General features: G+C 36.4%; 1 protein-coding gene across 1 annotated transcript in view; it reads left to right on the top strand.

The window, feature by feature from the left end:
- Window positions 1-13,503, top strand: part of LOC128988328 (rho GTPase-activating protein 20-like) — a 247,851-nt gene that overhangs the window by 47,514 nt on the left and 186,834 nt on the right. The window contains exons 5-6 of the mRNA XM_054409512.1: window positions 5,199-5,268; window positions 6,280-6,382. Coding sequence (XP_054265487.1) covers window positions 5,199-5,268; window positions 6,280-6,382 — 173 coding nt within the window. The remainder of the gene's footprint in view (window positions 1-5,198; window positions 5,269-6,279; window positions 6,383-13,503) is intronic.

Raw genomic sequence — 13,503 nt, 5'->3', positions numbered from 1 at the left:
ATTTTCACCCCACACTGTAAATAAAACATGTGATTGGAGTTTCTTCCATTTGTTTTTATTTTCTGTTTATATTTCGTTGTTATTTCGTCACCAGCATGGCAACGCATAAGATCCATGTAAATTTTTTCAAATTTTTAAACTCATTTTTTGTGCTTATCTTTGAGCCTATTTAAATTTATAAAGGGATTCTGCACACCTACAGGAAAATAGCTTCCTAACGGTATGCGTAGATTTACCCCACGATGCACACGAGCTGAGAAAAAAGGTTTTAAAGAAACATGCTTGCCTATTAATATATAGATAGATGTAGATTATTTTAATGTAATCAATAAATTATTTTTAGTCAATTTTTATGGATACGTGTACTATATTTAATGAAAATAGCCTTTCCCTTGTCCTTAGTAATCAAATTAATTAGGAATTGTCAACATTTCGTTAATCTTAAACCAAATTGTGTTAACAATTGACACCTTAATCCAATGGTTACATTTAAATTCAGGTAAAATCACATTGTATTTTCAGGGTTTAGAGTTCGTAGGGATATTTTTCAAACATTCTGTCATGTAAAGTTTATTATGTTTGGGGGTTTAACAACATTAGTATAGTTTTAATACTTTTTAAAAGGAATATAAATTCATATATCTTTTTGTTACGGTCTAAGGGTTGAAATTTTTTTAGATTGAAATTCAATGTTATAAACCCGGAACTGCTATTTTGACTCTTATGGTGTTACATCATTGCTCATGACGTTCCAAATGGTTAACAACTGCATGACAGGCACTGTTACCCTATTTTTTATTTTGTAAAATAGCATAATCTAATACCTAATAGTCCAACGTCATTATGACACCTGGGACTGATTCGATCCCACTTAGGATCTCCTAAGTAACCTTTGACTTAAAGGCAATCACTTATCACTATTATCACTCGGCTTGCCAGTATAGCCTACGCACTAAACTTGCGACTTCCTGCAGGTGATTATGCTGTTGTATATCACTCAAAATTGTATGTCGCAGTTAGACGAGTAGATAAATCGACACCTCATGAGACGGTCTGGACCAATATAACCCAGTAAATGCCAGTTTTATCGAAAGCCCCTTAGTTTCGTTCGTTGTCCGAGCTTTACACATTGACATCGCATCGGATCAAATCAGCATCCCTAGATTTGACGGTATTAGAGGATTAGGTTATAGTTGCGAAAGTGACACAAAGAAAGTAGTATTGATGTTAGGAGAGTGACCGCACTCGCCACAGTAACGTCACCACGGGGGCAGAGCCCCGGGACGTAGCAGTTCCCACGATCACCATTACCACTTTCACCTCAGGGTCGCCCCCGCCGACAACTCCTCGCGAACTTTACTACTGGATATTACGCCAGTTGCAAACATAATCTCTAGAAAACCGTAAACATGTAGCCGGCCGGGTTTTATTTCACTTCCAAATGTGGTTTTTACTTTAAGTTTACACCCTAAACGTTCCATAAAGGTGACGAACTTTTTATTTACAGTTTCGAAAGTAAATCCTTTTATGTATTTCAGTAGAATATATAGTATTTTTTCCACAACACTGGTGGTCTAGGAGCTTTTTAATAAAACTGGTATATCCTTCATGATATATTTGGGATAAAATGCCCTTCGGACGCCTTTGGCATTTTACTTCACGAGGATACAATAAGTCACAGCAGCTGCTCCATGACAATCGCAGAGTCACCGATTACGACGCAGGACCGCGCCCAGGGAAAGTAGTGGTGCTTTCATTCATTGACCGCGCGGGGAGTGTCGGCGACTCACTGCGCAGTTGCTGTGCTCCGGCTCCGCCTACCAACACACGACATGCGTAACGCATTGCGCGTCGTTCATCTTTGACTTACGTCACTATTATTGTAGCCTTTGCAGCGGAAAACAGTTTTCAGTATATCTATTTCTGGGCTAAAGTAGTTATTCATTGGGAGTGTCTTCATAAGGTGGTTTTCATAAATGATCTTCAAAGAAACAACTGATTGTAGTAAATCTAGACTGATCATCTTACTACATTCTCCATCCAACAATAGAAGGAGATGAAAATTCCTTTGTTGCTGTCAATTACTACTATGCTGTTACAAAGTTAATCGTCTCAGCCATAGACTAAGAAACTGAGGGAATATGTTTTATCTATGTCTCAACCTATAGGAAAAGTAATATTTTATTAAACAACCACTGGGAAGAAACGTCCTTGCGGTTATTTGGAAATGCTTCCTTTATCTTCTCTATAGACTCGGGAATATAATAAATTTTTTTTTACATATTTTTCAAATAATGATGTAAACTGATTTCATATTATTACGACCACAGTTGTATTGTTTGTATATTTGAGGTTATGTAGATTAGAAGCTACGAGTTTGGCCACTCAACACTTTATAAGTCCTCTAATCCCAGAGGTCTTAACAAGGTTTTATTGCAACTGAGAAAACCCTCACACACGCCAACACAAGCACCAACTGTATTTGGGATTGTCTCGACTAATGGGCACACAGAAAAAAAACTTACCATCAGAACAGAAGATAAGAAGACACGAAGAGGAACAAAATAAGATTGTTCAGAAAGAGGCATGACGAGTCTTCCATTTAAACCACGAGGAGAGGAGGGACCACAAGCTACAGCCAACCACCTGCAATCACGATGAACCACAAAGCTAGGCCTGTAAACAAATTTACTTGATGTTGTATCCAAACCTAAACCAATAACACAATAACACAAAGTAACAAATTTAATTCTTTTGAAATTAACGTGTCAATTTACGTCAGCTTTCTAAACATTGATTCAGTGATCCCTGGGGTACAAGTCCCAAGATCATTTCCATTACCCCCAGCTCTGCCACTCCAGGAGGTTAATGATCAGGAACATCCTACATTGTGCTGCTACAACACATTATCATGCACTCCGGGGGGCGACACATTCGCAAACACGAGCATAGAGCCCCGACCTCACCTTCTGAACCTTCAACTCTCTCTCTGCGGTACCGTTGAACATCAACACTGACACTTCAACTGAAACACAACCTTCTTGCTTTGCTGCCTCCCTAGTATCACATACACCAGAGGGGACACCCCCATCGACCTTACCTGCTGAACCTTCAACTCTCTCTGTGGTACCGTTGAACATCAACACTGACACTTCAACTGAAACACAACCTTCTTGGTTTTCTGCCTCCCCTAGTATCACATACACCAGAGGGGACACCCCCATCGACCTTACCTGCTGAACCTTCAACTCTCTCTGTGGTACCGTTGAACATCAACACTGACACTTCAACTGAAACACAACCTTCTTGGTTTGCTGCCTCCCCTAGTATCACATACACCAGAGGAGACACCCCCATCGACCTTACCTGCTGAACCTTCAACTCTCTCTGTGGTACCGTTGAACATCAACACTGACACTTCAACTGAAACACAACCTTCTTGGTTTTCTGCCTCCCCTAGTATCACATACACCAGAGGAGACACCCCCATCGACCTTACCTGCTGAACCTTCAACTCTCTCTGTGGTACCGTTGAACATCAACACTGACACTTCAACTGAAACACAACCTTCTTGGTTTTCTGCCTCCCCTAGTATCACATACACCAGAGGGGACACCCCCATCGACCTTACCTGCTGAACCTTCAACTCTCTCTGTGGTACCGTTGAACATCAACACTGACACTTCAACTGAAACACAACCTTCTTGGTTTGCTGCCTCCCCTAGTATCACATACACCAGAGGAGACACCCCCATCGACCTTACCTGCTGAACCTTCAACTCTCTCTGTGGTACCGTTGAACATCAACACTGACACTTCAACTGAAACACAACCTTCTTGGTTTTCTGCCTCCCCTAGTATCACATACACCAGAGGAGACACCCCCTTCGACCTTACCTGCTGAACCTTCAACTCTCTCTGTGGTACCGTTGAACATCAACACTGACACTTCAACTGAAACACAACCTTCTTGGTTTGCTGCCTCCCCTAGTATCACATACACCAGAGGAGACACCCCCTTCGACCTTACCTGCTGAACCTTCAACTCTCTCTGTGGTACCGTTGAACATCAACACTGACACTTCAACTGAAACACAACCTTCTTGGTTTGCTGCCTCCCTTAGTATCACATACTCCAGAGGTGACACCCTCTTCAACCTTATATGCTGAACCTTCAATTCTCTCTGTGGTACCGTTGAACATCAATAATGACACTTCAACTGAAACACAACCTTCTTGGTTTGTTGCCTCCCTTAGTATCACATACACCAGAGGTGACACCCCCTTCAACCTGATATGCTGAATCTTCAATTCTCTCTGTGGTACCGTTGAACATCAATAATGACACTTCAACTGAAACACAACCTTCTTGGTTTGTTGCCTCCCTTAGTATCACATACACCAGAGGTGACACCCCCTTCAACCTGATATGCTGAACCTTCAATTCTCTCTGTGGTACCGTTGAACATCAATAATGACACTTCAACTGAAACACAACCTTCTTGGTTTGTTGCCTCCCTAGTATCACACACTCTGGGTTGACACCTCATTTTACCTCACCTTCTGACCTTTCAACTCTATCGTTGTTACTGTTAAACATGAACATTGACACATCAACTGAATCAACTTGATACCAGCTTCCCCATTCTATAGAAGGTATAAGTGTATCATTGCTGACTAATAGAAGGAACAAATAGAAGACAAATTTGTATTTCCATTCAGAGTGACGGTGGAATATAGGAACGGTGTTATTTACATTCACAATCCATAGAAGTGTCATCCTATAGAACACGAATGAAGTGTATTTCCTACAATGGTTATGCAAATTTCGTTCTAAAGTTAAACCAATGAAAGATTCATCTTGGAATGGGAAATCGGAACTGAATATGAAGAGGTCCCATTATACGATAGATATAATTATTTCAACATTATTCATTTGGTTCTATTAAATTATTTCTCATCACATTTTTTTTCGTTTTACAGTAGCCTACTCTTCTATATCTTAATCATTAACTCTATTTTCTTTATATAACATTTTATTCTTAAACAAAAAAATGGTCCTTCGAGCCCGATATTTGAAATCTCTCCTTCCACTATAAACAAACAACTTTTCAAAATGCCAAATTATTATTTTAATTGTATTTTTAAGTTTGACTATTAATTGACACAATATTGGTAGCTTTGTGTTATGTTGCAGGGGACCTGTTTAGTCGTCAATGGTGGACGCAATACGAGGAATACCAGGACCTCTATCGCAGGACTAGACAGTTAGTATACGTACACTTGCTATTAGTACTACTTATTAGTTTGTACAAAATGTTTGTACATAGGTACAAACATTAGGTACTAGGCCTTCTTCATAGTTTAGGTACGGAGCTAATGAATACAATCTAGTTTTGGATACGGAAGTACACTTTGCACTTTCTTAAATCAAATACGAGTAGAATACCCAAGCCTCTCACAGTGTGCTACTGTCATATATCTTCTCGATTAGATTTTCCCCGTAATTATCGTGTATGTAACGAAAGGTAGCTGTAGTTTACAATTAGTGGTCTTTTCAGTTTAGCTTGGTTAGATAAGTTTCCGCATTCGGCAGGAGTCAGTATTTTGCCACAGTAAATCTGTTTTTTGAATACTTTATTCTGCATTGATCTTTTATCAACATTATTTTTAGGAACTTCTTTTATAGACTTCTATAGTGTTTATGATGAAACATGGGTCCTTACCCTTCGTTTACCTGGGGAATGGCCAATGGTTTTACTTTTAGGGCCGGTCCCAGGTAGACAAGTTTCATCATGCATACTATCTTCACCCGTGCTTCGCAACGGGTACAGGACGCGGAAGAGAATAGTGAGTTTTGTCTAGATTGGGTGTATTTAGTTACACATCCATAGTTCGTTTTTAAAATAAATATCTCGCCGCTTAGTTGATGAAAATCTATTCTTTTAATTGAGATAAGGGATTTCCTAGGGAACCTAGTACCTAGTACCGTGTGTTGTATGTAAGTTGCACTAACACCTGTTTACAAATACTAGAACTAATTTGAAAATGATTTTATTTTATAAGTTACTCTCTGTACTTTTAAACCCCTACATGTATATTTAAGGTAAATTTAAAAAAATCTAATCGTTCGTAGTGTAGTATAAAATCTATTACTTGATATTGAGGTCACATCGATGGTTTAATCTAATACTTCGATGTTAGTGAAGCCTTCTGAAGCTCACTGTAAAATTTCACTGAGTATGGTTATATATTTTGCTATATTAATGTTTTTGCAGGTTCCTCCGAGACAAGACAGCTGCAGACGACGACTTCCCAGAGTTGTGCAAACTTCGCCGCGGCGCCGCCAAGTACTCCCTACCTGCACTGCTGCACTTACCGGTCAGTAGGCGACGGTGTATTCAATCATATTTTAGTTATATATTATTGTCAACATTATTACATATTTTAATCAATTATTGTAACAAACCTCTAAAACAACCAAATAAATTCAAGGAATAGCCTCCTCCAATACAAGGCCGTGGCGAGTCAAAAGTGGCGACCCATGCGTTCGAGGTACGCTCTGATTTTTGTTTAAAGCTTCTCCGTAAGTATTAAGTCGATTTCCACAATTGAGAAGTGTCAAAAGATTATCCCATGGGTTATTTGTACATAAATCAATTGAAGTTAATGCGATTAAAATTTAGAGAGCATGAACCGCTCTCAAACGTTTTTTCCTGACCCGTGTAAAGCTGGCTGGCCAAAAGGTAAACGTGCTACATTGTTCAAATGGCTTGTTTATTTCACCCTTCACCCATTATTAGTACTGTATTGTCTTATAAGCTGAACGAGTGGTGGATTTCAGGAGCAGATCCCAGGGTTGGATTATAATTTCCACGACGGTATACAAGTGAAGCCCACATACAGCACCTCGCGGTGTGCGCCGTGACACGCGTGCGGAGCGTGTCAAGTTGTCACAACTGATATCATCTATCACTCTGGCACTCTCGCCTCACCTTTGACCTCCTCCCGCGCCTCCGGGTCATCAGGTCGCGCAGTTCCGTTCTCTGCGTGCGTCACACACGTCAGTGAACAGTTTTTGGCTTCAGATTCCCTGAACTGCTGCACCTTTTAGTAATGTAATGTTTTTGTGATGCTCGGATTAAACACACTCTATTATTTGCATATAATTAATACGAGGGGACCCATACGCAAAATGTGCACGTTAAAACTTGTTGTCGAGACAAAATGAATAATACAATACGATTTATCTAAAATAAAAAAGATTATGTTTGTTTAAGACGAAGGCGAAGAAAACGGCTAATAATTGAAGATTAATTATAAACTGCTGTTTATAATTAAATAAATTCGTTTATGATCTAGGACTATAACATTAGTTATTAGCTTACCTCTATCAGTTTTAAATTATCACTAAACGTATCCTGGGCTACATAAAACCAATTTATCAATTTACCAACCATTCGTCTCTTGTTTATCATCGGAGTTTGGTTAAACATTCATCCGAATGGTCAGTGGTTATAATACAAGAGTGAAGCCCTAAATGATGTTACCCTTTTAGTAACCATTGGTCCCTCCATTAGATCATAAGATGTACATGACAACTCAATCGTAAAAATCGTTTGTGTAAGACGAATGGAAAAGGGATGTTACAACGAAATCCCTTACGTTAATAAGAATATAGATTAACAATAATTGAACAACCAAATAGCACTTGAGGTTCAAAGGGTGAAACAAAAGTTAATAGATACGTAGTTAACACATTTAAATTGTATATTCTCCATGTGTAACGCAGGCTGTAGGTTCGTGTGCATCCATACATTAAACGCACGTAGTTGTTGTAAGCGTGCCGTGTCTATTGTGTAGGCAACAATGTTGGCACACTACAGCAGGCGCGCCTTCACAGCTGACGATGCATACAAACTATACACGTGCGCTGCGGATTGCGTACCGGTCATCGGGCGCTGTCCATTTTGAGGTTAGAGTATATAGATTGTCATTGTGTGGATAAAATTACTGACTTTTATCATGTCAAGTCCAAGAATAACATACCGGTTTGTCATATAGTCTAGTCAAGATATGAAAAAAACTCCCTTAACCTTAAAAAAATTGCTCTAAAAGGTTTTTTGATGGTTTTCATTTCCAAAAAGTATGTTAAATTACATACTAAAAGTCTAATAAAATCGGAGTCTCGGAAATCGGGTTTTTTCAATTTGGCCAAAATTTCCAAATTTCTCTAAAATATTTCCATAGACAAGCAAGCGTTAACACTTTATTTATTCTCCATAAGAATAACATGGTCATTTTAAATGTACACTTTTTTATTTTCTCCGTAACCGTTAGGCATACAACAACGCTTCTGTATACTAAATTATTTGTTTTTATGATCTCTTAAAAATGGTTTGGAAATAAATTGCAACTTTGTACAATGAAAAATGGGAAAATCCCTTTTTTACCATGTAAAAAATAGGAGATCTTAAGCATACTCAATTTTAGGACTTGACCTAGACACAAATCTTAAATATACACAAATCATGATACAAAAACTTTCTTCAGGGTTATATGTTTTTAGGCCAGTGTCACTAATGTAACCTGGACATTCTAAAATAAAAATATTTTGTCTTATGGCCTGGCAATCTATGGAGGAACGCCCAAAAAATTTAGATACAGTTCTGAAAATCTAAAAATGCTATAAGAATCATACCAGACTTAGACAAACGATAACTGTAAAAGATCAATTTTCAAAACTACACATTTTGACTGTTTGATAAATAAATATGTACTATAACTAGTGGCCTGTAGTATGTAAATTTGGCCATAGCCCCTAATTTAGACTACAATAAAAAAACCATATATAAAAAGACAAATATTCGAAATATGTTTTTAAAATTATCAATTTTATGTTACTTAAAATAACAGTGTTTCTTTTTTTATATCTTGGTTTTCCTTCCGTTGGAGTCGTATATTAGTTGCTTCTGATGTGTCAATGAAATACAATTGTAAAATAAATAATGATTAAATCAATAACACAACATCGGAGAGCGACGAATCAGAGCTAAAATCATATTGCCAAACATTGCACATCTTTTCTAGTTTAAAATTGAAAATTTGTTTTGTAATCTTACGAATTCTGATATAGTTTCCATTTTGAGAACCAAATGTATGTAAAGGTTAAAATTATTATTAATTATTATGAAGGCAACTCCCCATTTCGCGGTAGTAAGTCAGAAATATATATATGAATTTGTCCCTGAATTTTAAAACAAAATTTGGAAATTAGAAAAAAGTCCATTCATATGAAACTAGAAATAAAATTTATATAAATTTATCAATCTCAGCTTCTATGAAAAAACTAAAACAAAGGAAACCTTCATGGGATTAAAATTTTTGAATCATTTTCCTACCAAATACAATCATACTACAATCAAATACAACCATCAAATACAATCATAGACTGCGGGGGGTCATTGCAGTGGTGTTTGAATTTATGTGAAAATAAACCAAAATTATTTCATAAATCTAGTGAATCAACTGCTAAAAAAGAAAACTAAAAGAACTAAAAAAAGAAAGAAAAAAAGAACTAAAGAACTAAAAGAAAGCTTTATTATTCATTTGAAGAATTTTTTCCAATTAATGTAAAAAAATAATGTTGAGATGCTCTGCTGGAAAAAATAAACAATAAAAACGACTCGATGACCCAAAGTGCCGCTCCAGAGATTCTTTTAAGATTTGTTCACTGCAACTACTCTACTGGCTGCAAGAATTTGCAATGCTCCTGCAACAAAGTATGGGTTACCTTGTACTACAGCTTGTGGACTTAACCAGATTGGGGAACAATGTGACAGTTCGTAAAGTGATCATAACAGTGTACAACTTGATGAAAATTATGAATTATTATTTGTATAATGCTCTACTACTAACCATAAGAAAGTGTGACTATATTATACTATTACTAATATTATAAATGTGGCAGTTTGTTTGTTTGAAGTTCAATCACGCATTAACTACTGGTCCGTAGGGCTGAAATGTGGCAGTATGATAGCTCAGATTCCCGATTAATACAAGCCTATTCTTATCTAAAAAATCCTTTCGGGCTAAAAATTTATAGATCTTTATTTAAGTAAAAAAAAAAAAAATGTATGTTGAATTTTAGCAAGTTTTTGTGTGATCTTTATTTTAAGACCTATTATTGGATTTTTTAAGCAAAAAATAGTCATAAATTAAAATACAACCGCCACAGCAAACCTGCACCCTAAGCGAATTTCAATTTTCCTGATTGAATTTACACTAAAATATCACATTAAAAATATCACATTTATTCCCTATTTAAATAGCACTAGTTTAACTAGTACTTCAGTTTGCTGCAACATGGAGGGTAAAAAAGTGTTTTTAGTAAAATGTTAATTGTTTAGTATAAAACAAATGCATTTTCCAAATTTTATAAAAATATACTCATATACAGGCTAACTACAACCAGTTTTCTTATTCTCCGTAAGAATAACATAGGAATTTTAAATTAAATTTTTTTTTAAATTTTATCCGTAACTATGTATTAGGCCCATGACAACGCTTCAATGTACTAAATTGTTTTTTTCTGAGCCCTAAAATGGTTTCGAAATAAATTGCAAAATTTTACGTTTTTAGGGTCAAAAATGGGGAAAACCAATTTTTACCCCATAAAACACCCCATAAACCCCTGTTCCCATGGTCCGATCATGCTAATTCGCGTTAACTCGTGGCGAGTTCAAATAAATGTAGGTTTACATGTTTGTACCAAATTTCATCGAATTCGGATAATTTTTGCTTGAGTTATTGTGCTAACGGACACATTTGACCAAAATCTTGGACGCCATCTTGAATTTTGGACTTCCGAGACTCTGATTTTATTAGACTTTTTTTCCTGGAAAATACACATAATTCTAAGTCAAAATAACCAATAAAACAATTTAAAGCAATTTTTTTAGGGTTCTCGTACGGATTTACTCGACTAATACTGTGACCAAATGAGTAGTGGATACATAGGGCTGCTGGGGAGTGACGTCACAAGAGCCATGTGGTGCTTAATTGACGGTTAAGCATCTGGTGGTAATGGTGCGTGACCTAGCACGTGGTGTGGTGGGTTACGGTATGGTGACGTCATGATGACGACATGCTGAGGTGTGAAAGTTAGGTGGATCGATATTTTCAAGGTTATTGTTGTGGTTTAAAAAAAACAGCATATCGGTAAAGGGATAAGTACCGATATGCTGATTTTTAAATTCTTTATTGAAAAATCAAAATTGACATACGAGGAATATAATTGTTTTCAAACTTAAACCTAATACAGATCTAAGCTAAACTAAACATTTGGATCATAGAGTTAGGTCTACTACAGTAACAACAGTTGTCAAATTGTCATCCACACATGTCGCAAGCGAAACAGTGTTTGCATTGGTAAGAAGAGTAAATTACGATTTTTTTGTCCATGCATATTATACACTCAAAGTTTGCTTCTTTTATTGGAAACATAGTAGGAATTTTGTTAAATTTGAGAAATTAGCTATATATACGACATAAAACTGTTGGAGATAACTATTTGTACATGTTACCTTTGCAATGTTTGCGATATAATTTGTTGTTAATGAGATGTTGTCTTTAGCTAGTTCCACTACAGACTAATGAGAGACCCATCATACACATTCTTTTATGCTGTTTATGATTGCTATCTGGTATACAGCAAACATTCGCAATTGAAATATTTCCACTTTTGTCTTTGCATTTTATAAGATCGTCAAGTGAAAAGTTTGTTATTATGTACATATTACGAAAAGTGTTTGGATTTTGGTTTGCAATGTTTCTGTGAGAAAACTTATTAAAAACCACTATTTTATTATGTCACCATTATAAACATAAATTCAGAACTAAACTAAAATATCACTTTAATCCTGCAAGGTGTATCAGCTATTTAACTGGTATGGAAAAGTAATGTACACAGTGTTTCTACTTCTTCGTGAACAGTTGGCGGTACATGCGGGCAGAGCATTGTTCCACTAATTACAACCATGTGCCACATTTGCAACATAGGGCTAGTACCTTATATTTCTAAGACTTGTTTATTCATTCAAATCGTTATGTTTTTGAATGATTTTTAAAATAACAAACATTTGGTATATTGCACATTGCTTAATGTTAGACGTACAAACGATCAAGCTATATAAAAACAAATTTCCCACTCTTTACCCTGTAATTTACTATTTATTTAAAGCAAATGTTAACTCTCATTAAATACTCTTGGTTGTATTGTAATCCAACGTATTTCTGTTTATCGTTTGTCCTTTTGTGAAACTGTTTAAATGTTTTTTTATTGCTAGTTGTAGTACAGAAAACTATTCAATTTAACTAATTTCACTGTTAAATATGTACAAATGTTAGGTAAGCTTTCTTTCACCGTCTTCTAGTCTTTCTAATATATCTATCACTTCATTGCTGAACATGAATCTTTTTACACTGTATGATATTATATAAGCATCGGTTTATGACCTAGCACGTGACCTAGGACATGGTGTAGTGGGTTATGTCATGGTGGCGTGTCAGAGCTAGGGTGGATCGATATTTTCAAGGTCGTTGTTTGGGTTTAAAAAAAATCAGCATATCGGTAGTGGGATGAATACCGATATGCTGATTTTTGTTAATTCTTTATTGAAAATTTAAAATACACACAATATAAGGAATATAGCTGTTTTAAAAACTTAAACCTAATACAGATCTAAACTAAAAACACTTGGATCATAGAAATTATAGGAGCTCTACAGTAACAACAGTTATCGAATCTCCATCCGCATATGTCACAAGCGAAACAGTGTTTGCATGGCAAGAAGAGTAGATTACGATTTTTGTTCATGCATATTATACACTCGATGTTTGATTCTTCTATCGGTGGGGGTACAGCAATGTTGTTTGTTGGAATCCTTTTCTTTTGTAGGGCGTTTCTTTCGGTTCTGGATCTCATTTCGTTGACGAAATCTTGTCCTTTGTGTACCAATACGAACGGACACTTGGGAAACCATTTCGCGTGTTCTTCCCAAGGATCATCGATATCTTGCCAATGGTGTAGTCCACCACCGCAGTAAAAACAAATCGTTTGGTCCTTTTTTCCTGCGTAGAAGAATCCTGCTTCAGCGAGTTCGATTCTACATTCGCTAACAAAACTTCTCGTTCGGGCGTGTATGTACGAGTTGATCCTATCATTTTCTTTTGAATATTCAGGATGTTTTATACACCACGACATGTTACTTCGAGCTCCGATGAGAGTAAAGTGGATAGTAGTAGGTCTCGCATCGTCCTTTTATGCGGTAGGTACCTTATTTTCGTGGAATGAAAACCAGCTTCTGATTGGTTGATTACAGCAGACGTTGCAATGTTCAAGGTCATCCAAAGTAAATTTTAAAAAACAACATATCGGTATTGAAACAAAATACCGATACGATCTAGCTTTTATTTTTCCCATATTTATTTCAAACATTTAG

The sequence above is a fragment of the Macrosteles quadrilineatus genome, unplaced genomic scaffold (assembly GCF_028750875.1).
Source record: "Macrosteles quadrilineatus isolate MER2022 unplaced genomic scaffold, UCM_ALF_1.0 Scaffold_3__2_contigs__length_128488019, whole genome shotgun sequence".
Classification (NCBI taxonomy): domain Eukaryota; kingdom Metazoa; phylum Arthropoda; class Insecta; order Hemiptera; family Cicadellidae; genus Macrosteles; species Macrosteles quadrilineatus.
This window is presented reverse-complemented; position numbering and strand designations above follow the sequence as displayed.